This window comes from Vitis riparia, chromosome 5, assembly GCF_004353265.1.
Source record: "Vitis riparia cultivar Riparia Gloire de Montpellier isolate 1030 chromosome 5, EGFV_Vit.rip_1.0, whole genome shotgun sequence".
Lineage (NCBI taxonomy): Eukaryota > Viridiplantae > Streptophyta > Magnoliopsida > Vitales > Vitaceae > Vitis > Vitis riparia.
In genome coordinates this window covers 19812327-19839837 of record NC_048435.1, presented here as the reverse complement: position 1 = coordinate 19839837, position 27511 = coordinate 19812327, and the positions used below count along the sequence as shown (strand labels likewise).

The 27511-nt window shown below is 36.8% G+C and overlaps 1 protein-coding gene across 4 annotated transcripts; it reads right to left on the bottom strand.

Annotated features, from left to right (window-relative positions):
- Nucleotides 1–453: 453 nt before the first annotated feature.
- LOC117914652 (pentatricopeptide repeat-containing protein At4g18975, chloroplastic) lies at nt 454–27511 on the bottom strand. Of its 4 annotated transcripts, none has more exons than XM_034830072.1 (8): nt 27439–27511; nt 26606–26731; nt 25384–25503; nt 10143–10262; nt 3971–4132; nt 2866–3078; nt 1413–1611; nt 454–928 (listed from the first exon to the last, which is right to left on the bottom strand). In XM_034830072.1, exons 2-8 carry the CDS (start codon nt 26645–26647, stop codon nt 864–866), a joined length of 921 nt encoding a protein of 306 aa, XP_034685963.1. In that variant the 5' UTR covers nt 26648–26731; nt 27439–27511; the 3' UTR covers nt 454–863. The 4 variants fall into 4 exon arrangements, with proteins under 4 accessions (XP_034685963.1, XP_034685964.1, XP_034685966.1 ...); XM_034830073.1 differs by having other exon boundaries at nt 3971–4114; XM_034830075.1 differs by lacking the exon at nt 3971–4132.

Below are 27511 nucleotides of genomic sequence, written 5' to 3'. Positions count from 1 at the left end.
AACAAAAATGTGCAAAAGCTTGATCTGCCTCTACCATTCTATGAATTTCCTTGTATGAATCCTATTTCAATGGGAACTTGATGAGTCACTCTACCTACACATCTTGCTATACATCTTGCTTTTATTGCTAGATTACAAAATTAATTAGTATAAATAAGGATAAATATATGAATTTAAAAATAAATTAATTATTTTTATTTATTATTTAAAATTATTTTTTTCACTTTAAGTTATATCATTAAATTATTTTATCAAATATATTTAATTTAATAATTTAAATTAAGTTATTAAGTCAATTTAAGTTGATTTATCAAACACCCACTAAAAATTAAATAAAAGTGGAATGAGGTAGAGGTTTTCACTTTTCATATCAAATTATCTCGTGTGTGGATTAGACATGATAGATTGGATCTCTTTGTTTTCTTTTGGTGGGTTTACAGCAGGAGCACTGGATTTCAATAAGCCACAATAAGAGCTATTTCTTTACATGGACACTTTCTATTATAAGAAAATTTCCAGCCATTTTCTGCTTGTTGGTATGGTACAAAATTTGGAGAAGGAAGAAATAAAGATACATGCAGATAGATTGCAACAAGGCCAAAACATCTCTGTGCTGTTCCTTTTCACTCCTATATGTCACCATTACCCATATCATGCCAAAAAACATTGATGCATCAGCAATGTCCTTGCCTTCCTCTCCAGCTCTCTCTTTCTAATCTATTGGCTCCCAAACCTGAAACATTTGGCATCTGGTAGTACCAGAGAGATCCAAAAGCATGTGAGTAATGAAGCCTTTTTGAATGAAGAAGCACTTGTGCGATTCTATCCATGGAAAATACATTCAAGATCTTCACACTTGTCTTCTACTCTGCTTGTATACCATCTGCTAGAGTGAGATCTACGCGAGTTGATGTAGGTTTTCTTCGCCCTAAACACACCATAATTGCTCGGGTTATAAAAGTATTAATTTAGCTTACTTCTATGTTTATAATAAAGCATATAATGAAACATAAAATCACACATGCGAAGGAAAAAAATAGCAGGGACTGGAGATCAACTGAAGACATGGCTTCAAATGGGATGTCCCAGATTGATTCCAGGCTTGGTTTCTCAAAAGCACAAGATACTCAGTTGTAATTTTCAGCATTTCATATTTCAAATGATCAATTTTTTGTTAAAACCTGAAGCATCATCAAATTTTAGATATCCTCAAGTTAATTCATCAAAGCCTTAATCCGGGACCAAGTGAGATCCACTAGAAGAGAACTTTTATGAATGCATCATGGACTCTTAAAAACCTTCTTTTCACTTTCTATTTGCATGAATCTAATACTGTAATCACTGAAACCACCATTGACCAAAGAACCATGATTCTTATCATCGAATTTAATCAATCACTTAAGAAAGCATACCTGATTTCTTCTTCTCAGACAAGAATTTTTTGGATTTCTTTGGCTTCCCTGCTGCTGTCTCGGTGAATAGATAGTCATATTTCTCAAATATCCTCTCTTTCTCCTCAAGTAAACCTAACATCTCATACGCATCTGCCACTTTCTTCACCACTAATTTATCTTGAGGTTTACGATCAAAGGCTTCCAGGCCCTTGAAAAGCTTTGCAATGGAAGTACAAAAAAGTTACAAGCTTAGTTAGACATACACAATACCAATAATTAATCTAAAACAATATATTAAAGCTAATTTGATATCAAACCATTATCATGGTTAAGCCTAAATATATCAGAAATGCACAAACATATCAAAATGCATATATATATATATATATCTGCAAAAAAGGAAATTCAGATATTTCCTTAGCTTAAGTCAAAGATGGTTCACTACTCATAGGGTAGGGATATTCCACCTTCAAATGGATTCCACATTAATTTAACAGAGGGAAGAGGCAAGAGCAGGACTGGGACCAATAGCAGGTATGAACATATGCCTCCTACAATGTCAGGTACTAGCAGCGTTATTATTTATTTACTTTTCCAGGTTCGGATCTGCCATATAGGTTGTTCTAGGTTGTGGCTGAGGATGTTAAAAGACCCTCCCTCATACAGAGTACGGGCAGCAGGTTATGGCACTAAAAACAAACTTACAATAAATAGCTAGATGCTGTAAGAATCTAAAAACTAAGATACACGGGCCTAGAGAAACAAGAATTGCAGTGGCCTGTCATGGGGTGCCTGTTTGTCATGAGTGCACACTGTGTCTCCAAAATCATTGATAAGATGAATGAACAGGATATTTCGCCATGAGATGCCAGAAGACAGTGAGGATGATGAATGAAGAACAAGGAATTTCTGCCTAACATATGCCCATGGTTCCATTGATCCATGTGAACAGAAAGGGAATGCAGTAACTCTCAACAATCGGCAGTTCATATGGAGTCATGACAAGGAGAGGGTTGCCTAACTTGATTTCTAAGTTCTCTATAATAAACGAAGTTGAGGGGGCTCCGTTTTATTTATAAATGGGGCCTTCTTCATTTACTCTTTTTCATTTTTCATGTATATTTTCTTCATATTTTTCTCCTAAAAATCTTTTCTATTACCAAAACTAACTGCAATCAGTCAAAATTTCACATAGAGTTAACAAGCATAAGAACCAGAGACAAAATTACAATCTATCAAGTCATGGAATACAAGAAAATCATTACTTTGATATAGCATCTCTATGGCATTATGACACAACAAGAAACCAATTTGCTTTCATCATTGTCCAGTGAAAATGAGATGGAGCTATATTGTAAGACAATACCATTTCCAAGAACAAATGTTGATAGTAAAAACTGGATAATGAAATGCAAATATGACATGGACAACTGGCTAGTATACTCCTAAAAAGTGTACAAGGAAGTGGTACCTTCACAAGATTCTCCAGCATGTTGTTCCGATAATATACAGATATCATACGATGGCATAAATGCCAAGGCACTGAATGTAGATCAGTACCGATTTTCTTCACCCAAAATTCATGTGCTTCTTCTGCTCTATGGTCCATATCTAAAGCTCGTATCAACTGACCATATGTTCCCATTGTGGTGCCTTGCCCTTTGCTTAGCATCCATTTAACAACCTGGAAGAAGTATTCAAAGGTGAGATCTAAGAAATTCAGAGGAGAAAGAAGTGAAAAATTAGTTTTTGTTAGAAAGTTCTCTCAACCTCTCAAAAGATCATCCAAAAGAAACACCTGAGTAGAAGATTAAAGTTCTATCAAGCTGATTACATCTTAACCTTATTGTTCAAGAAAAATCTCTCCCAAAGCTTAGTATGAGAACAATTTTTTTAATCAGAAACAACAAATTCATGTATTTAAATGGTAAGTGTAAAGAAGAATGAGACATCCTTCCAAAGTATAAGCACAATTTTTGCTGATTTCTTAATGAATTCTAGTTGATATATGCCAACTTTGTTCTAACTTATATCATTCAGGAAGTTAAGATGAAATGGAAAAAGGTATTGAGTTATCGACATTAGTCATTGAATATAACTCATTGATACATGGAAATCAGAATCTCATGCCAGAGTTTCCCCTTAAATCAAACCTGTGAGAGATAAGAGTAAACTTGATCAAGCAGGCCCACAAGTGTTTATAGTTACAAACACAGAAATAGTCAAATGTTTCCTGGGGTTCAGAGTCAGAAGAAGAGGGGAATGGGAAATGAGGTTTCAAGACTTAGCAATTAACACCTTGGTCAAGAGTGAGAATGTTAGAAAACCACAGACCCATGCATTTCCTTATAAAGGTCTTTCATCTTACCAACACCTATCTACCAATAAAATAACTAATAAACTACAGATGGAGATTCCTCCTTTTCATTCTTGCACCATTTCTTGCGTTCTTACAATTCTATTGTTGTCTTTTCTTTGGTATGTATTTTATGGTGGAGGTGATACACACACAGGGACATCTGGACATCCAAAGAGAAAGAGAAGGAAAGAGGGAGAGAGGGAGAGGATTCTCGTACTTGAATCACTCTATGCCATTGTTGTTCCTGCTCAAGAGTAATCAATACCCTCTTCAATGATGCAATAGGAAAGTTCTGCTCCCATGCAACCCAAGCATCCAAAGCACCGTAAACAGCCTCTTTACTGTCCTTGAGATCAAGAAGCTGCATAGGTGATATAATCTAACATCATATTTAAACATAAGAAAAGGTAGATCACAAAAATACCAAGCTCAATCTTCTGCAAAGTAATGAGAGAACTGGAATTGATGACCCATGATACAAGATTGTTACTGTAGCAATAGGGAGAGAATGGCAAGCAAAGGCTAATCAACACATTCCGGTCCAAACATCATCTGAGGAACTAGCTCCTATAATCTTATTATTAAATATTAAAATTAAACTATAATAAAGAGTACAATGTGGATGCTTAGTACTTGATTTAGGTATTACTTCAAATTACTCTTAAGGACATTTATTTCATCTGCACTAACATTTGTATAACATTTGCTATACCATTACATGCTCATAAAGATGCATAAAAAATGAAATATCAAGGAAACCAAATAGATGGTTCAAGTACAACATTTATATGTGGTCCATGAACCCAACATACATAATACTGAAGACATAAAGAATAAATACCAAAAAATTTATTCAGTTCTTCCAAAAATTCTCAAGAGTGAACATCCCAAGAAACATAAATGCAGAACCTAACCTCATAACAAGAATACATTTAGTATACAAGTCGTAAAAAGATCTAAGTTGATTTCCTGAAAAGGCTGCATCAACATGATGATTAAGAAAGTTTGCACTTAGATTGATGACAATGTCAGTATATATTTTTTTTATGGGCATGATAATGTCCTTATTCCATTATTTCAAAATGGTCCATTTTTTTTTTTTATCGGTAAAAGAGATTCTATTAAAGAAAGAGACACCAAGAAGGCGGCTCAAGAATTACAAACCTATACACCCTCCTTCAAGAAAATGCTAAAAGAACAAAAGGCCCCAAAATACAACCCTAATTAGAGCCCATCCAATCTATGAAATTAGCTATAGTTAGGGGGCAATCAACTATGAACAATTTTGTTTCAGCCCAAAGATGGTCCATTGTCATGGGCATGTTCAATAATGAGAAATTATATAAATATTGATACTTTTTAACTGCAAAAAAAAAAAAAGAAGATGAAAATTGAATGCTTTCATTGTGCTTTACATGGCATTGGAGTTGAAATCCATTATCCAAAATGAAGCCATTAACAAAAATGGAAGCCATCATCATGATTGATGGCAAAGGATTAACTCTTAAGATTTCACAAACAATGTTACTTAAATATTTATATTTTTTTTGATAAGTACTCTTTCCCCCTCCTTTATTCTTATTTTTTCATTAAAAATACTTGAAAAAGGCGTACCAAAATACACAAAGAGTATACAAATAGTGCCAAAAGGCAAACAAAAAGGAAAAGAGAAACAACAAACCACCCTCTAAAACAAAAACCAACACCCTAAAGACCTAGAAAAGCATAATGCTCCCAGTCAATCTTCTTGCAGGCACGCAAGTCGCTTTCTGTGGTCTAACCAAAGGCTAGATAATCTCCTTTGCCCCTCTTAACATTATAAGAGAGAAAATTGAGCATCATGTACCAACTATAGAAATTTCCTAACTTACTGATTGTTTATCTTCTGCCCTCTTAAAATTCACAAAACATTCCAACTTCCTTAATTCCCTTTCAAATTTTCAAGGAGAATTCTTCCTCCTCTTCCTACCTTCCTGGCCCTTTACCTCTTTTTTATCTTTCATTTTACTGAGGGAGCCCAAATCTCAGCCTTTAAACCTACTGCCGGTATGCCCAACATGTTGCTGAAAGCTGCCAAGTTGCTTGAGGACCAATCCTCTAGAGGCACCTCCTCCCTTGGAACCAAACCAAGACCTGCTCTGATGTAGGACAACCCTAGGATGGTTGCCTACACTCAAGGGTAGGTGGGCTAGGGTTTTACTTTTAGGGTGTAAGGAGAGGAATAAAGAATAAATTTGATGGTAGAGAAAATTATAAGATGAGAAATAGAGAGAAAGAAGAAAGAACAAAGAAAAGATGGAAAACCTTAAGAGTCTCACTAAGGCCTTCTAGGAGTCTCACCTAGAAGAAAATCAATGGAGTCTCACCATTGAGGGTTGCAACCTTGCAATGAAAGAAAGTATAATATTATTCATCAAATTCATCCCTTTGATTTACATTGATTAGCCTATTTATAGGCTTCTCTAAGAAATCCAAAGTCTACTAGGACTCTAATAAACTATCATGACTCAAATTCTAATTATATTATAACTCAACTAGCTAATCCTAATTAGACTCCAACAAATACCAATCCCAATTCAATCCTAATTAATATTAATCCTACTTAAAGTTTACTTAGGTCTTCACTTTCTTCCTTGAATAAACTTTAAAAGGCTTTCCCCCATCATGCTCCCTATTCCCTAGTCATCCCACTCTGTGACGTCTTTCAGCCTCACCGCAACCTATTCAAACTCCACCAAGATGTCATCCACGAAAACAATTCTTATAGAGCCACAACCCTCTCCCAAGGGAGCAACTTCAGTGCCTGCCTCACAACCCTTCAATATTATTACTATCCATTGCGATGTGGCACCCATTTTCTGTTGCAGGATTTTTATAAAAGGTAACATGAAAAATAACGTTCTAAATTCTAAAGAGGCATTCAAATGAACCTTAGACCATGGCATTTGGGTAGCAACATGTGGGTCTCATAAATTCTACAGATGATGCATATTAGATGTAGGACACAAATTGTATCTCAACACCATCATACATGCACAAACTTCTAGGAACCTTGCATCTTTAAACACCTTAAATAAACTAGAATTTGCATGACTACATTACCCACCATAAAGTAGTGCTAGGATTAATACTGAGATAAAGATCAGAAAAGATGGGAAAAAAACATAGGTACAAGTAAAAGACTATAGGTTGCTCTGCCTATATTTAATGATATACATGTGACACAAAAATACCTCCATGATCATGACACATGAAAAGAGGGTATGAACTTAAACACTCCCTCAAAGCATAGGCTGGACCTGAACTTCAGCCATGCATGCAGGAAATAATAGAGATAACATGATTGCTGAATGAAGGCAATCATGACAAAGATGGAGAAGATGGCAGACGACACCAAAAAGTCAGAGATGACAGAGTCAATTCACTTGCAAGGCAGAGTTCATACATGTCATACAGAATGAAGATCACAGCTGTCAAAGGGCAGGGTCAGGTGTTAAGGAAACTGGAAACATTACACATGAAAGGGGGCTAAAGATAAGTCAACACGATACCCTTTTCATCAGATTTGAGCAATGAGCACAGAAATGGAGCAAGGTTCCTAGGGATGTAGTCCTCACAGAATATATCATGAGGATGCATGGTCACAGTTATCCCATGGATAGAGTCCTGATATGTTTAAACAGGGTACCAATGCCATATAGGTATGTGCAATAGTATGGTAATTCACAGCCATATGGACACTTAAATCTACAGATATATCATGACTGAAGATAGGCCAATTATTAAGCATGACTCTGAGTCCTTGGCTTCCTGTTATCACTTTGGTCCACTGGAGGGAGAGAGAAGTTTGTGAAGAGGCTAATTAATATACATGTGGGCCCATCCATGTTCATAACTATATGGAAAATTGGATATGTTCTCTTGTGTAGTCTAATTACTGTTCTACTTACTGAAATATGAAAATAACCAACACAATCCACATGAACGAAAGAATTACTCACAGGGGTAGGAAATCCCTAAGAAAAGCCTCTTCTGAAGAGACTCCTTGCTAGACCTTGCTAGACCAAATAATTCACCATCTAGTTCTCAGACTTAAGAATTCAACTAAAAGGACATTCTTGAGCTTTTAAAGAGGGCACAAGTTCTGAATCCAAGAATTCAGGTTCCAAGACTCTCTTTTCTTACATAGAAACGCAATAATACCACAATAGGAGGTAGGTGAAAAGCAAGATGGGAAAAAGACAAGTTTGATTTGTCATTATGAAACTTTGTTGGACAACCCCATTTGGCAGATGGGTGAAGAATGACCTTGAACACATAGGACAGACTTCTTTATTAATTGGAAAGAGATGAGATTAGGACTAAAGTGGAAATGCCTATCACACATTATTATCTAAATGAGTCCCTTAGTTAGACCCTGAAGTAACTGAGCATGAAGGCAACTTGTTTTTTCTTGATATGAAATAAGAATAGAAATATACCTATGCATGTATTTGTAAGTACATGAGCGAGTGAGATAAGGATAATGGATCCTTCCAACATAAAGTACAAGAGTCCAAGAGAAAAATTGCTAACATGTTCTCCAAAATGGTAAAAAGAACTCCTGGCAACTCACTGGTATAGACATCTGAGGAGTCATCAGGTAACATAGTCTCTCCACAAGGCTACCCCTCTAGGGCTCTTCCTAAAACCTAAGGAGAAATAACTCTGCAATGCCTCTCTCCATGCAAATACCAAACCACCAGACTGATTTCCGCTATAACACCTAGCAAGGGGCAATGGAGGAAGAGGTGCTTAACCATCTCTGACTCCTCATATTAAGAATGCAATCTCACTTCCATCCTGTAATAAACTGGTGTTTGGTTTCTATCTCTTATGATCATTATGGTGATTCTATAATGTTTGATGCATCATTGATAACTGTTACACATATCTTACTTTCTTTGGTTGCATGGCCAAGACATGCATCCTGGTAGGACTGTTGTGCATATTGGTTGTTCATTGTAGTATAACTGAGATGTACATCATAATGAAGGAAAGAACATGCTATTGTGCTTGATGACAAGAAAGATGTTCTAAACCCATGAGTGTAAGTATGAAAAATATCAAGAAATAGAAACCAAAGAATGTAGCTGAAAATTTGAAAAGTTCTCCATTTTCTCACTAAGGAGCAATTCAAAGAGCTAGCAAGAAGTTCAGACTAGAATATTGCAATTGACAAAAAAAAAAAAAAAAAAAGAAGAAAAAGATGAAGAAGAAGAAGAAGAAGAAGAAGAAAGGAAACCCAGCCACAACATTCCATGTGAAATGCCTTCAAAAGTGCCTGATTGCTGTTTGATTTTTCAGATATTGCACTGGAAAAGTTACAAAATGAGTTACACCCATGCAATATATCACATGACATTAACCTGGTTTTCATTATTTGAGTTACCAGCATATCTAATGGTACTGCAAAGGCTGTATGATTCACTTTGCCCGAGACACATGTTATCTGGTCATACTTGGTAGTATGATTGAGACTTGCATCATCATGAACTCAAACATACTTTTTTTTTGTTCAATGACAAAAAAAGTACTTTAAAGCCATTCAGGCCAAAAATATGGAAAAATATCAACAGAAGAAGCCAAAAAATATTGCTGAAAATGTCAGGTTGCCTCCAATCCCTCACTGTAAAGGAATGTAATCTGGAAACAAGGGATCCAGAGTTGAATATGTTGCAAATTCCAAAGAAAAGAAAACCAGGAGCAATAATTGATTTAAAAAAAATTGCCTTCAAAAGTGTTTTAATTGCTGTTTAATTTTTCAGGCATTGCATCGGAAGACTTACCAAATGAGTAACCACAATGCAACTGATTTGGTGCAGAGTTCCCTATTACTTAAACAACCAGTGTATATAATGCTATTGCAAAAGACTTTCATTAGAAGATGTTTAATTTCTAGCACTACAATCACAGGGATGCATCTTTGTCCAAATTTGTCCAAAAAAGTTTCACGGCTATCATTCTAAATCCCAAATACTTCCAGATGGATTCAACCATTGGCAATATAAGTTATTTCACCACCCCCACCCCAACCCCCAACACACAGTCTTGAGAAAAGCTCAACAGTTTCACAAATCATTTTCCAGGAACAACCATTCTATCAACATAATAGCTTATTCATTAACAGTAAGGAAACATTAGATACGTAGGGCTTAATGAATCTGAAGCATTTTAACATATGCACATTTCTTTTTAGCTTGATAGGTTTGCATGAGGATTAAAAGGCCCAAGTTTTGAATCAATCATCAGAGAAGTTTATTAAAAATATATTTATGTGAAGATTATAATCTTCATCATGCTAACAAAGGAAAAGGAAATAATCTGAGATTTTCCAGATTGATACTCACTGTGGTAACAAGAAAGTTGATCTTATCCTTCCTTGACACATTCTCCCCTATTTGGTGCTTGTGCACACTTGCAGCATCCTTCCCAGAATCATGATACATAGGCTGGTTGTTGCATTGACCCTGGAAATTATAGTTGCATTTTAATTAAGAAACCTTATCTATTAGAATCAAGTATACTTTCTTTTTTTGGTAAGAGAATGCAGCAGATTTTCATAACATGTCAAATAAATTCCAGATGGAAAATTTTGTCACCCTTCAGATAAGAGAATACCTAGAAATGGATGGCAGATAGATGGTGTGTTTAGAGAGAAATATATATATATATATATATATATATATACACATATATATTATGCCAAAACTCAAAATCAAATAAGAGAAATCATAAATACATAGAGATATTTAATAAATAAATTTAAAGAAAAGGAACATCAGACTTTATATTATTACATAAATTAAAAATTACATAATTTGAAAAACATACTTATAAGGAGAAACAAGGGAAATGATATCTTACAATGGAAAGCTTTTAAGAAAGCTTTGGCTTGGGGAGCTTACATCATGAGAGAGAAAGAAGAGCTTAAGATGGAGAAAGGGGGAAATGAACCGTGCTTACAACTGAGGAACTAGCCTCCTTAAATAGGTGAAAATAAGAATCTTAAATAGTATAAAGTAGACGACAGGGCACTGTATACTTTTGACTTCAGTTGTGAATAGTAACCACTTGTGAAGTGAATAATGAACCGTAAAACTGATTTTTATTGTAAAATTTTTTCTCACAAATCTTGCTTTCGGTGAAATACAGAGAGTTGTCAGACTACTTTTGTACGTTGATGAAATTGTAGAATCACATGCGGGGGACAAGCTTACTTTCAGTGCTGAAATGACTTAAAGTTGTTGGTGGAGAACCATAAGAGAGCTTAAACAGTGTTATCTTAAGGGAGAATATAATCTTTACGATGTTCCTCAAGTAACTTGATGTCTTCATTAACAGACTTGGTTGGTAGAGGATTAATTTTCTTGTTGTAGAAAATTTGATGAAAGGAATCTGTAGTGATGAGGTAACCCAAATTCTTTGGATACGCCTCAAAGTCTCGACTGATAATCCTAGCCCTCCAAAATTTTATCTGATTAATAAGAGGTTCAGCACAAATATCTGAATGTTTAAGAACGCAAGAGAAAAATGTTGACCTTCTATTCTGGAAATGAAGAGAGATATTATGTTGTGCTGGTAACAGACCACCATCAGAAATCCATTTTGAAGATTTGCTGATGATGATGGTATCCGCAAATTTTTTGTTCATCTTAAAGCCTTGTAAAAGCCTTAGGGCTAGCTTTCTCCCAAAATTAACAGTTTGACTAGGATCAGAACAAACGAGTAAATGAACTAAACCATAGTCCAAGAGTAATTATGGGGTTAGGATTAAATCTTCGCTTTTAAAAGAGAGACTGATTGGCTTGTAATATTGCAAGTCTAAACAAACCCAACTGATCGTGAAATTCCCGTTGCACTTGCAAAATAGTTGTTTTGAGCCTTGTTGGTAAAGAAGAGGATCTTCAACAATTTGACAAAACTTAGAATTGTCAAATTCCATATCCTTGACTAGTTTTAAACCAGGGACACGAAGACCAAGGATGACTGAGAGGTAAATATGAAGATCTTGAAGATATGAGGAAATAAAAACTTGTTTTTCTTCTGCCATGGCCTTGGCCTTTTCTTGGACCAAGAAACAGACATCCTGTTTAAGAGAATACAACATTTCTTTCTTATGAAAATACATTCTTATTTTAAAGTTGTTTCACTCATCCTCACTCAATTTTACTTCATCCACCAGTGGGGTGGATTGCTTATTCTCACCATTTTCCAGTGGGTAAAAAGGGGTTTGATTCTTAAGAATAACTTGCTGACTTTTGAGAAAGTCAACCATTTCTAGTTTTCTTTCCAAAGTTTTACATATTTCCTGCAAATCACAAAAACTTTTGAGATAAATAAATAAAGGGTTAGTATCATTAGAAGATGGATTTGTGGGGAAGGAATCCTCCACAGAAGGTAGAGAACTCGAACTTGCTCTTTTATCCCTATTAAGGGATGAGGAAATCATAAGGGTTTCTAAAGGTTGAGAATCTTTGGAGAAGCTACAAGAACCTGCAACTTCAAAATGTTCATAGTACAATGGCATGAATTTTTCAGAAAGGACTGAAAGGGTTTTCTTAGAATCTTGGGATTTCTTAATGAGCTTAAGAGGTAGTTTTTCTTTTTTGGGGGCCATGGCCTTGTGAATCTTGCAAAAATTCACAAGTTAAGAAATTAGGGATTGAGTTATTTTCTCCTTTACTATACTCAATTTGAAAATCAAAATTACTTAAAATAGCTTGTCATCTTGCAAAAATATGCTTAGAAGCTATATTCTTAACATCCTTTTGTAAAACTGATTTTGCAGATTTGCAATCAACTCTTAACAAAAATTCTTGGTTCAAAAGATCATCTTGAATTTTTTTTTTTTTTTTTTTATCAGAAACGAAGAGAAATATATTAATAGAAGGAAAGATACATGAGAGAGAAAGAAAAAAGAAACAAAAGAAACCACAAGAAGGATGAGAGGTCCTTCCTACACAATCTGAACAACATAAAAACCCCCAACATTAGCTAAAAACAAAGAGAAACCCCCAAACTCAAACTTTTGAAGCGCAAACCTCACTCCAGTTGAGTTGTAACACATTTAAAGGAACTCCTCTAAAAGCTATAGAACAAGAAGCCCAAAGAGAGGAATAGAACAAAATCAAATCCCATAACGTCTCTTCCGATCTCCCCTTATCCTCAAAAATCCTATTGTTTCGCTCTTGCCACACTATCCAAACCAAAGTGAGGCAAGCAACTTGCCAAAGAGTCTTGCCTCTTAAGGAGTTCCCCAAGTCTTTAAAAGCAATAACCAACATGTCCACAAACCTCCTTGGAGGGACCCAAACCAGCCCAACTAGCTTGAACAGCTTGTTCCAGAGTCCAATGGTAACAGGACAATGAAGAAAAAGGTGATCAATCGACTCCCCATTTCCTTTGCAAAATTGAGGACAGAGGGACTTGTAAGGTCTTCTCAACTGCAACTTGTCATTGGTGTTCACCTTCCCATGAGCTACTAACCAAGCGAGGGCCTTAACCTTTGAAGGGGCTTTTGAACTCCACAAAAACTTGATCGGAAGGAACAAAATAGGATTAGAGACTTTTGACAAGGCCAAGAAAAAAGATTTCACTGAAAACAGGCCTGATGAAGACAAAGACCACGCTCTATAATCAGCCAAAGAAGGAGAGAAACGCACTGAACTGAGTGAGGACATTAATCTCTGAAGGAGATCAATTTCTGAGTCGGTAAGATTGCGGCGAAAATTTAAATTCCAAGCCAATGGAACGGAATTGCCAAGGACATTTGAAACAGTGAGGTTTTTCACAGAAATAACTCTATAAAGATTAGCAAATTGCGAGCACAAAGATTGGTTACCCCACCAAAGATCTTCCCAAAAGCGAATTCTCTCCCCATTGCCCATCACTAGACGAACAAAAGGGGAAAATTCCTGGAAAACTTGAGCAATAGCCTTCCAAGGACATCTGTGTGACCATCTAACCACCATGTTGGCGTCCCATCCATTAGGATGTGTCCCATATATACTCACTATAACCTTATGCCAAACCACTCCTTTCTCTAGGGAACCTCCAAAGCCATTTCCCTAAGAGAGCAATATTTCTCAAAGAAATCTTCCCAAAACCCAAACCTCCCAACTCCTTTGGTCTGCTAACAACCTCCCATCTGACAAGATGATCTTTCTTCCCTTCCCCTGCCCCAGACCACAGAAAATTCCTTTGCATCTTCTCAATCTTTGAAGCAATTGAAGCTGGGATTTTAAATAGGGAGAAGAAGTAACTAAGGATGTGAGACAAACACGACTGAATTAAAGTAATCCTCCCTCCCAAAGACAAATAGGCCTTTTTCCAACCATCCAACCTTCTCGAAATTCTCTCAACCACTAGGTCCCAAAAGCCTATTGTCTTTGGGTTCCCTCCCAAAGGAAGACCTAAATAAGATAAAGGCCACTCAGACACTTTGCAATAAAAACCGAAGCCAGACAAGACAATAGCTCCTGCCTAGTGTTAATACCAACCATGGTGCTTTTCTCTAAGTTGATTTTTAAACCAGAAACTTACCCGAAAACCAAAAGGATAATCTTGAGGTTTTGAAGATGTTCCAAAGAGGCTTTAGAGAAAAAGATAGTGTCATCTGCAAACTGTAACAAAGACACTCTTGTCCTATCCCTCCCCACAGAAAAACCCTCAGTAATCCCAGTTTCCTCTGCTCTAAACAACAATCTACTTAGAACATCTGCCACTAAAGTAAAAAGGAAAGGAGAGAGAGGGTCTCCTTGTCTCAAACCTCTAGAAGCCTTAACCCAACCCTTTGCATTCCCATTAACTAGGATTGCAAAACTAGAAGAAGACAAACAGCCCCTTATCCATGATCTCCATTTCTGGCTGAACCCCTTCCTTTGAAGCACATGATCTAAGAAGCCCCAATCCACATGATCATAGGCCTTCTCAAAATCGATTTTGAAAACAATTCCTTCTTCCCCTGATTTCTCATCCACCACTTAATTGGCTATCAACACAGCATCTAGAATGTGTCTCCCTTCAACAAAGGCTCCTTGAGAACCAGATATTGTCTCATGAAGAACTTTGCGTAAACGCCTTGATAAGACCTTAGCAATTATCTTATACAAACTTGTAACCAAGCTAATCGGTCTATAATCTGAGATTTTAAAAGTTTGACTTCTCTTAGGCACCAAAGCAATGAAGGTCGCATTTGTACTTTGGTTTATTACCCCATTGGTGTGGAACTCAATAAACACCCTCATAAGATCCTCTTTTATCACATCCCAACACTCTTAATAAACTGCAATAGTAAAACCATCAGGACCAAGGGCCTTTTCCTTATTTAATTGGAAAACTGCCATGCGAACCTCCTCTTCAGTAAAAGGCCTATCCAGCCAAACTCCACTCTCTCTAGAAATAGGGACCCAGTCTATTCCTTCAATCCTCCAAGACTCACCTACCGGTTTGGAATAAAGATACCCAAAGAAATTAACAATCTCCTCAGAAATAACCTCAATGTTGTTCAAAGTCTTCCCCCTCTCAGAAATCAGAGACTTAATGAACTTCCTACTTCTCCTTCCTGTGGCCACTATATGAAAGAATTTAGAGTTACAATCCCCTTCTTTAATCCACTTAACCCTAGATTTTTGTCTCCATTGAACCTCTTCCTTTAATAACACATCCTCTAACTCCCTTCTTCTTAAGGTCCTTTCTAACACCAGATCAAGATTCAAATTCCCTTCTTGTTCAATTAGATCAATTCTACCTAAGTCCGTCAGAATGAGCTTTTTTCTCTCTTTTAAATCACCAAAGGCCATTATATTCCACTCTTTCAACTTTGACTTAACAAACTTTAATTTCCTCATAAACTTGTGACCTTCCCACCCTTCACCTGTACATTCTTGCCACCAAACTCTAAACTTCTCCTTAAACTCTGGATGGAGCAACCACATATTCTCAAACCTAAAAGGAGTCGGACCCCACTTTAAAGGATTTGTTTCCAAACAAATAGGGCTATGGTCAGAGGTCCATCTAGGAAGCGCCTCTTGAAAACTTTGAGAGAAAAAGGTATCCCACTCAGAAGAAAACAAGAACCTATCCAATCTCTTACAAATAGGATCAACTTGCATATTTGACCATGTAAAAGCCGCATTCCTTAGAGGGGGGTCAAACAAGCCACTCTCCCTTATAAACTCATCAAAACACCTCATGTTGAAAGTTAATCTGGTCCCACCCAATTTCTCAGATATCCTCCTAATAACATTAAAATCCCCTCCTACACACCACCTTGGGGATGTTAGACCATATAGGTCTTGAAGCTCCAACCAAAAGTCCTTCCTCCACAACGGATTAATCGGGCCATACACTGAAGTTAACCAAAAAGATCCTTCCTCACCAGAGTTAAACTTCACAGTTACAGAAAAGGATCCTAACACCTTCTCTGTACACTCAAACTTACTAGAATCCCACAAAATCACAATTCCCCCTGAGGCCCCACAGGCTGGAAGAGCAGCCCACTCCAAACTCTTGCCTTTCCAAACACTGCTCATAAACCTCCTGTCCCAAGTTTCCCTCTTTGTTTCCTGAAGCATCACAATATCTGGATTGTGAGTACTTAAAAACCTTCTGACAGTCCTCCTTTTCTTCTTGGATCCTAATCCTCTCGTATTCCAGCTTAAAATCTTCATATAAACCAAAAATAACCCAGTACAACCAGCATCCAAACCTAATCCTCTCCTCGGTTTCCAGAAGCATTTCTCCTTTTCCTTCTGGAATAAACCTTGTCCGCAAGAGAATTACTCTGGTTTTCTTCTTCCGCATCTTTTCCATTTTCTCTGACTATTCGATCCTCAAACTCTCCAAAACCGACTGAACCTTGACCATATTTCCAGGCGTGAGTCCCTCAACCTGAAAACCTTCCAAAGGGAGGATGGGAGGTTCTGGGTTTGGGGACGGAGCCTTCCCTGAGACACAAAGCTTCTCTGGCTACTTAGAGCATCCTTAGATAAAGGACAGTCTTCAGAATTTCGGTTAGAGGTTTCTAGAGGAAACTCCACTCCTTCAGAACGGGACACGCCAACATGACGACTGGGTTCAACAACAGCAAATTTCAGAAAGGGACTACGCTGAGAGACAGGGCTTGATTCCAAAGGAATCGGAGAAAAAGCCTGACATCGAGAAGGAAGAACCGAAGAAACAAAGGATTCGGAAAGAATATTTGGATTAAAAGCCCCAGCCAAAGGAAGACCCTTCTCAGAGAAAGCTAAGGAAGGAGGACGAACCTTTTTTACCCAGTTGCAAGGCGAGATCCCTTCGTCTCCCTCTGTCCCCCCGGTGAAGTGTCGGGATTTTTCTGAAACAGGAGAAAGGGCGCCCTTCTTGAATACTGATCTACCCCAAATAAAGCCTCGATTTGCTTTCGGTGCGTCATCCCCATCTAGGTTGCTCTTTGGGTCAAAAGACGTCACCTTTAGGCTCGGCGGCCAACTCCTCGCCTTGCGTCTTGCGGTAACTGATTTGCCTTCTAGCTTTGCTGACTCTTGAGAATGTGTTTTCGGCAACACCTCCTTTGCAGAGGTTCCTGATCGCTGAAGCTTTGAAGACGAAGGCGTTGCTGGGCCATCGTTAGAAGACCCTGCTTCAGTTTCGTGGACTGGACCTGCACCCGCAAAAGGCCCAATGTTCTTCTCCTCAAAATGGGCCCTAGCAAAACGGCCTTTAAAAATGGCTTCTGGATTTGTTGGCCCGTCAACACTTCCCGCCGTTGGGCCCAAACAGTTCTTCCCCCTTCCTTTCTCCACTTTAGTAGCTGAATTTGAAGGTGAAGACTGAGCACGAAAGCGCTGACGAGGCCTCCATCTGTGGTACTCATTATCCCTAGCAGTAGCTCGTAGCCCTTTAACGTTCTTTGGCCTCTGGTAGACGCAACCTTCCGCTGACGTAACTTCGTCCTTGCTGCGATTTGACTCTGGCCTGAGAAGAGCGTCTTCTTCAGCTTCTCCGATGACGGAAACTGCAACCGTAAATGACCAGGCTCCATCTTCCACCTCTAGCAACGCTGGTAGCACGACATTTGGATTCATCTCCACCCACATCTTTGCCTTCGACAAGTCTACGAGCTTCAAAGTTTCCTTTGCCACCTTCGTTACCCTCCCCCATTTCTGCAGAATGTACCTCAACTGAATCTCATCCCATAAATGGAACGGAAGGCCTCTCAGTTCTAACCAACCCCTTCTAAACTTTCCACCCACAACTGAGTTTTCTTTTGGCGATCATCTCCTCAACGCAACAACCCCTCCTCTCACTGTTAAACTCCCTTGGTCTTGAAACCACATAGCTCTCCTTGCAGAATCCACAAAAAAGCATCCCTTGTATTCGGAAATGGGAGTTACCGACACCATCCCTTTCGTGCCCATCATCCTCGCAATACCTTTCCCTACATCAAACCAATCAAGTATTTTTCCTTTACTCTCACAAATTACAGCTCTTGCCCATTTTCCAATTGGCACCGAAGCTCGGTTTCTATGTCCTTCCTCTGCAACCACATCTGCATAGGACCGCCCTTCTCTGTACATTCCTTTGCTCACCTGAGACTCATTATCTTTCTCCTTTGAGGCTCTTACAGCCTGATCAGACACATCTTGGACTCTAGAAATCGCCTTCCTAAGGGTTTCCCACCCATTGCCTTTAACACCCTCAGGAACAATTAGCACTAGAGGTTTTCTTTTTGCAACAATTTCTGTGATTTTCATAAATCTCCCTCTACCATTGATGCAAATCTCCATCAAATGCGTCCTCGTTTTGCCCCTCATCTTCCGAGTAAAACCCCTGGAAGCCTCTAACTCCACAGCTTTCTTCAAATGTTCCACCAACCAATCCATCTCCTCCTCACCAAAGCCTAATGAAACAGCATAACCTCGGCTTCTCTCTGTTATTGAAATCCACATTCCCCCATTGATGCCTTCAAACTTAACCTGAAAAGCCTTTCTTTCCACGTCAAATCTTTCCATTACCAGGCCTCTCTTATATTCCTTCAAAGATTCTTCTGGTTCACTCCCAATTTTGATCAACTTCACTGTGAAGAATCATCAAGGAAGAGATGATGGATAATGGAAGATAAAGATCTATTTTCCTTCCCATAGCTCCTTTTCTTCAGTGATTTGGCTTGAGAGGAATATCAGAATTTCGAGGACAAGTGGTGGAGAATCTTAGCATCAATCTACTCAACACATCTTGAAATTTTGAAATACATAAAACAATGTTTAAAATCTCTTTTTTGATGGTGCTGTAATTGAGTTGGCCTTATTCCAAGTTCCTGAAGTATATCTAACCAATCTCTCATTGGTACCATCTTTTTGCTTAAGGATCCTCCCATAACCTATATCGGAAGCATCGGTCTCAACGATTTTAAAGGCTTCAGGATCAATTAAGGCTAAACATGGTAGGGTCTTGACTCTAGACTTGACGGTCTTGACAATCTTAGTGTGTTCGTCATTTCAAGGAACTGGATTTTTCTTAAGTCTTTGTCTTAATGGGGCACACAACTGGCTTATTTCCTTAAGAAAATTTGACACATAATTAAGGTTTCCTAAGAAACATTGCAATTGTTTCTTATCCTTAATTTTATCAGGAAACTTATTAGCAAACTGGATTGACCTTTGAATATGGGTAATGGTTCCTTGGTAAATATGATGACCTAGGAATCTAATCTTAGTCTGAAACAGATTATCTTAGTAGTAGATTGACTTAAACCATTACTCTTAACAGTTTGGATGAACTTATTGAGATGTTTCCAATGTTCCTCTACAAAAATAAAGTAAACTAAAACATCATCAATGTAGACAATGATGAAATCAGAAAACTGGTTAAAGATTTCATTCATTATGTTCTGGAATTCTGAAGGGGCATTCTTAAGACCAAAGGGCATTACGTTCCATTCATAATGTCCAAAGGGTACCACAAAGGTAGTCTTATATCTATCTTTTTCTGCAATATGGATTTGCCAAAACCCTGATTTCATATCAAACTTAGAAAAAACTTTAGACTTGACTAACCTTTGAAGGAGGTCTTTTTTGCTAGGAATAGGATACCTAATGCATCATTAAGAGGCTTGTAGTTAATTACTAGTCTAGGTGTTTCTCTTTCCAATTCAGCTTGCTTTTGAACATAGAAGGTTGAACAACTCTAAGGGGACTTAGACTTTCTTATCAACTTTTTGTCAAGAAGATCCTGGATCTCCTTTTCACAATAGTTTAATAATTCCTTATTCATCTGGATAGGTCTGGCTTTAATGAGAATATTCTTCTCACTAAAGTTTGGTTCATAAGGTAACTCTACCTCATGTTGCTTCCTATGCCAAAACGCATTAGGAATGTTAGAGCATATTTCTCCAACAATCTTATTCTTAAACTTTTCTATTGCATCTTAAGTTTTCTTAACTTTTAATTGTTCTTCGACTCTTACAAGATTAATTTCATGTTTAAAATATTAACTTGGTTTTCCTTAGCTTGAATCACCTGATCCCTTAAAGTGTTTATATTCCTTTCACTAGGTGGGTTAGTGAATTCAAATAAAACTTCCTTAACTAAGAGCATTGTTCTTAGACCTTGATCATCTACCTTAATAGGATGGATAGAGTTCAAAAAGGGGACTCCAAGAAGAGCTTTTTCCTTTAGGTCTCTAACTAGGATGAAGGTTTGCTTAATGCAAATGCCCTGGTTACAAATGTGAGCATTTGACAACTTGTACTTAATGGTAAGTCTTTTACCATTGGCTCTTGAAAGAGTATGCCTAATTTTTTCATAAAACTGGGTTGGTACAAGACCTTATAGGCAATTCAAAATTGTTCCTGAATCAATCAAAGCAACAATATTAAGGACAATTTATAGGCGCTTTTAGGGTTGTAAAAGGGTTAGGGCTAGGTTTGTCAATCTGCTATTAGGCTCTAGATTAAGATCTTAAAATGAGTTCGATTTTTAAAACCATATCTAGGAAATCCACAGATTCTCAAGATGCTGTAGTAAACAGTGAAGAGATCAACTATCCTAAGACCTAAAATGATTTAGATGATTGGAGGTTACCCAAGGTATCTAATCAAGAACTTTATAAGAGAGGAACATTCAAGTTCTTTACAGACTACACCATTAAGACACTTGAATAGACCATAAGCTTGGAACAAGAAGATCAAGTAATAAGACTCTTGGATAGTAGATCCATACAATGACATAAGAAATACTACAACTTCATACACTTTGGTATGATTCAAGTTGCAGCTAAGCCTTTGACAAGAATAGGTCTAAACACCTCAATTGTCATGTATTTAAGGGATAATAGACATCTTGATTACCAAGATTCTATTATTGGCGCAGTTCAAGCGGGATTGAATGATGGTCCTGTCTATTTCCAGTGTTATCCTAACTTCACAGTTAGATTAAGAGATGCCGACATCTTAGATTCGGTTGTCCTCCATGTTAAGACCCATGGATTTAAGTTTAAGGAAGGAAACATTCCTGTTTCCATCATCACAAGATTTGCCTATAAGAGCCACGATTATATGTAGGATTCACAAGGCCATGGCCCCCAAAAAAGAAAAACTACCTCTTAAGCTCATTAAGAAATCCCAAGATTCTAAGAAAACCCATGCAGTTCTTTCTGAAAAATTCATGTCATTGTACTTTGAACATTTTGAAGTTGCAAGTTCTTGCAGCTTCTCCAAAGATTCTCAACCTTCAGAAACCCTTACGATTTCCTCATCCTCCAACAGGAATAAAGGAGCAAATTCGAGTTCTCTACCTTCTGTGGAGGATTCCTTCCCCATAAATCCATCTTCTAATGATACTAACCCTTTATTTATTTATCTCAAAAGTCTTTGTGATTTGCAGGAAAGATATAAAACTTTGGAAAGAAAACTAGAAATGGTTGACTTTCTCAAAGGTCAGTAAGTTATTCTTAAGAATCAAGCCCCTTTTCCCCATAGGAAAATAGTGAGAATAAGCAATCCACCCCACTGGTGGATGAAGTAAAATTGAGTGAGGATGAGTGGAACAACTTTAAAATAAGGATGTGTTTTCATAAGAAATAGATGTATTCTCTTAAACAGGATGTTCGTTTCCTGGTCCAAGAAAAGGCCAAGGCCATGGCAGAAGAAAAACAAGTTTTTATTTCCTCATATCTTCAAGATCTTCATATTTACTTCTCAACCGTCCCTGGTCTTCGTGTCCCAGGTTTAAAACTAGTCAAGGATATGGAATTTGACAATTCTAAGTTTTGTCGAATTGTTGAGATCCTCTTCTTTACCAGCAAGGCTCAAAACAACTATTCTGCAAGTACAACAGGAATTTCACGATCAGTTGGGTTTGTTTAGACTTGCAATATTACAAGTCAATCAATCTCTCTTTTAGAGGCGAAGATTTAATCCTAACCCCATAATTACTCTTGGACTATGGTTTAGTTCATCAACTCGTTTGTTCTGATCCTAGTCAAACTGTTAATTTTGGGAGAAAGCTAGCCTTAGGGCTTTTACAAGGCTTTAAGATGAACAAAAAATTTGCGGATACCATCATCATCAGCAAAGCTCTAGAATGGATTTCTGATGGTGGTCTGTTACCAGCACAACATAATATCTCTCTCCATTTTTAGAACAGAAGGCCAACCCTGTTGTCTTGCGTTCTTGAACATTCGGATATTTGTGCTAAACCTCTTATAAATCAGATAAAATTTTGGAGGGCTAGGATTATCAATTGGGACTTTGAGACGTATCCAAAGAATTTGGGTTACCTCATCGCTGTAGATTCCTTTCATAAGATTTTCTGCAACAAGAAAATTGATCCTCTACCAACCAAGTTTGTTAATGAAGACATCAAGTTACTTGAGGAACATCGTAAAGATTATTTTCTCCCTTAAGATAACACCGTTTAAGCTCTCTCGTGGTTCTCCACCAACAGCTTTAAATCATTTTAGCACCGAAAGTAAGTTTGTCTCCCGCATGTGATTCTACAGTTTCATCAACGTACAAAAGCTACCTAACAGCCCTCTGTATTTCACCGAAAGCAAGATTCGTAAGCCAAAATGTTAAAAGTGCTACAGTAAAAGTCAAATTTACTGTTCACTATTCACTTCACGGGTGGTTACTATTCACAACTGAAGTCAAAAGTATACAGTGCCCTATCGTCTACTTTGTACTATTTAAGATTCTTATTTTCAGCTATTTAAGAAGGCTAGTTCCTCAATTGTAAGCACGGTTCATTTTCCCTCTTTCTCCATCTTAAGCCCTTCCTTCTCTCTTCTTTCTCTCTCATGATGTAAGCTTCCTAAGCCAAAGCTTTCTTAAAAGCTTTCCTATCATTTCCATTGTAAGATATTGTTTCCCCTGTTTCTCCTTCTAAGTATGTTTTTCAAGTTATGTAATTTTTAATTTATGTAATATAAAGTCTGATGTTCCTTTTCTTTAAATTTTCTTATTAAATATCTCTGTGTATTTCCAATTTCTCTTATTTGATTTTGAGTTTTGGCATAATTTATATTTTCATTGCATATCACCTCGTCTTGGGTGTCTTTATATATATATATATATATATAAAGAGAGAGAGAGAGAGAGAGCATCATAAATAATTGAGTTATTTATTCTCTTCCCCCAACTCTTAGATACCCAAAACCCAATTAATGGAAAATTCTCCTCATTACAGTAGTTGTTTGCATAAAATTCACTACACCCAAAATCAACTTACTGATGATTCTTTTAGCAACAATTTCCCCTCCCAGAAACACTTTCTGGCTCTGCCACTGCTATTGAAATTAGATATGAAAAATATGTTACCTGAATTTTTGTTTGTTTGGTGTGAGGAATCATTGGTGAAGAGAGCTTGTGTGTGTTTTTTTTCTTTTAATTTTGTTGATAAGTTGGACAGATCCTAAGGCCTTTTAGGGCTTTTTTGGCCTGTTGTTTTTTCGTTTTTTTTTCTCCCTTGTGGGAGTTCCATATACTTACTGCTACCAGTCCTGCCCCCCTCTAAACATTCGTTAACATATTTTCTGCTTGCCTATAAAAAATGAAGCTGGCTTCATGGTCCAGTTTTGATATGAAGACATTCCAAAAATAACACCAATATGTGGCTATAAAATCTCATAAGAGGATGAAACTATGAATTCAGGAAAGTCAAAATCTAGGTAATTAACTTGCACTTTGATTGGATATCAACAAAAAAATCCCACTACTGTGGGTTTTGGTAACAATTGTTTCACATTCAGCATGCCCATTCCTTCTACTAAGAAATGGAGCATCAAGCTACAATGAACAATGCTTTATATATTACTCAATCCAGTGCTTATACTTTTTCTAGTATGATCCATTAATTCATAATGGAACTACCTAAGCCAATGGCTCGACATTGACCATACACAAACCTTCTAAGTTTTCCAAGAACTTACCCTATCCAATGTCCGCTCCCCATCCTAAATGTTAAACTCTTCAAGACAAATTAAGGAAATATATCCACCCTCAGAATATATCAGAAGCCTAACACCTAGTAAAAAAGAAAAATAAAAGAATATATAAGAAGTCTACACCAATCACTGGTTTCCTAAAATAAAATGCACAAATTCAGAAATACACAAAACAAAGGCACTATTTATCAGTTCTGGACCTGGACCTTGGCTGAATACTAACAGTACAAGTTCACTCACTCACATGTCATTCACCACTACTGACAAAACAAACTAATTGATCAAAAAAGAAGAGAATGGATAGGTTTTCAGGTAATTTAGTTGATTAATAGTAGGAACGTCCACTATACTATCTGTGAAATTCAGGACATTAACTGACAAATTTGACTTTAACCCCTTTCAATTCTTGTAATAGCATATCATTAGCTTATATACATGTAATCAATGATGATATTCAAACAAATGAATTGATGATGGCACTCAGTTCAATCTATTGTAATCAAGTATTAAACTTCCAAGTTAATTTGAGTGTGTAAAATTAGAGGATGGCTATTTTGCATTTACAATTATCAGCCAAGAAATGCTAATGAATAAATTTCGAATTGTTTGTTAATCCACTGTGGTAAAGCTAGGGATTTGTGGCATTTGTTCTTCTCTCTTTTCAGCCTTTTGTGGATGCTTCCTATCACGGCGAGGAAGGTTTCATTGGGGTGCATGAGAGTCTTGTTGTCAAAAAGCCAGAGAAAGTATTGTGTTTATTATGAACCATTTCGGCAAGAGTGCGATATTAGAACTTTTAAAGGTGTGAAACAAGCTCATCCATCACTGAGGAAGTTTTTTGCCCATTCTCTTTCCCTTTGGTCTAAAAGTCTTTAAGCAGTGACTCCTCATCCTTGTTATATTTCCTTAATTGTATGGGATCTGCCAAGAGAGTGTTAATTTTTCTTTTTTATCTTGTCTTTGGTGTCCCTTGTGTACTTTTTATACTTGGGTAGCACCCCCTTTTGTTGGACACTTTTAATCAAATCTCGTTGTCTATAAAAGAAATGAACAAATTCAAACATATAACAAAAAGAAATCAAATTCTGAAAAAACATATGAAATTATATATTTATTCCTAGGAATTAAGTGTATAAAATTTATTTTTAGAACCTTCAATCATACCCCTAAAAATGCCACTTCTCCCACATTGCTTGTATCGGACATTTGAGTTTGTGTAAATGTACTGTAACTGGAAGCCAGGGTCTGAACTCTTGTTGCTCCTAGTTGAGTAAATTGGCGAACCTGTAAAAAAAATCTAGTTAAATGTATTTTTATATGAGCTCAAAGAAATGTTAAAGTTCAGTCTTTGACTCAGAACTTGTATATTCAAGTTAAACCCAGATAAATCAACTCAAATCACAATGTTTCTTTTTTTTTCTTTTTCCTTTTTCTTTTCCTTTTGAAATGTTGAGAAAGAAAAATGAATCTCTTCTTGATTGAACTCTGTTGTGCTGTACTTAACTGTGACGCCACTGGAATTTATTAAGGTATAGGAGGATAAGACAAGGGTACCCTCTCTCTTCCTTTTTGTTTGATCTGGTAGTTGATGTCCATAGTTGGACCTTCAATAAGCAAAGTTGCAAACTCGCTAGAGAGTTCTGAAAGAAAAGAACCAGAGATATGCCAGAGAGGTGGGGAAAGATCGAAGTTAGAGTGTCCAGCCTTCAATTAATGGATTGCAGTATCCTCTCCTCCTCTATTTAATAGGACAAGATTCTTATTTTTATAACTGCTTTTAGAGAAGTCTAGGACCTCAAAATCTTCAAAAAGTTGCCTGGCAGAGATCAAAATGGATAGTGAGGCATTGGCGAGGTTCCATGGAAAGAGAACAAGGAAATCCCTCATACTAAGGGTTATGGGCATAGTAGTTGATGAAATGGCTGACTGCAGGCTGAATGTGTATTACAGCAGGTATAATTACAGAAAAAAAAAAAAAAAAGAATCTCAACAAACAAGCCTTCAAAGCCAAATAATCAAACTAAAAATCTCAAAATTTGTTAATTCAAAGAAAAAAAATTCAAATTCATTTTATAATAAGGAGATACACCAATAGCCTGAAAACTGACTGGGCAAGGGGAAAAAAAAACCTTCTCTCAGCAAGAATCAAGCTCGAATTGCAGAAGTGGTAGATTTCTACAACACCCAAGGGGACTGATTTACAACCCAAAAATTGTTTTCTAACTCAAACTAGGTACCGAAAATATATTGCCTATTTTTGCACTCATCATTTACAATCACAATAATAACTGGAGGAAAGGACATAATAAGAAACTAAGAATATATAGTGCAAAAACGTTAAAAAATAAATAAAATAAAAATCGAAGAAAAAGATACAGAAGCTAACCAGATTGACCATTGCCTTGGATTTTGACATTGCCATCAACATCTTCACTGTTGCAATTACCCAGAAAACTCAAATATTATCTAGAGAGTGATTACCTTTTCCGTTTCACAAGCGCACCTTAGTACACTGCAAAACACCAAAAACATTTAAGCAATTCAGTTTTAGGCATTTGATTACCTCAGTCCTCTTCAAGCTCTTGTATGTCTGAGGCTGTTTTTCCTCTTTAACTGAAGAACCCAGATATTACAAATAAAGTACACTCCACAAATTGTTGATAATAGTAACAAAACATTTCCAAAAAAAAAATCACAACCCCATAATCACAGTAGATAAAGAGCATGATCCATCTATGGTTATTCATAGCATTCAATTCAATGGTGAAGTCAATTTCATAATTTTTTTTTTTTCTTTTGCACTTCATAAGACCAAACTGAATGCACAGGACATGACATACATTATCAAAGAAGAGCATTTCTCCTAAATAAAATCAAAATGAGATTCATACAACTAAAGATATTTTGAATTTTCGTATCTCCACATTCCAAATTTCAAACCACAGAAACAAAATACCCAAAATTGCTAATAAAAAGAAACCCACTTCCTAAAGACTCTTTCTCAGAAACCAAACAGACCCAAAACCCTTAAAACGAAGAAAAATGAAATTCCGATGAAAACTGAGTAAGAGAGAATAATCGAGTAAATCGGCATAAATTAATTCTGAAAAAAAAAAAAGATTTTAGGAAAAGCAAAGCGCACACACTTTGTTTCCACTTAGTCTGAATCTGATATGAGAAAAATATAGAAATACTGAAGGTCGGCTGCGAAAAACCAACCTCTATCTTCTTCTTCGTCTTCCCTCTGTTTCTTCCTTCTTCCCATACGAGCTGTGAAGAATAACCCTCCAAA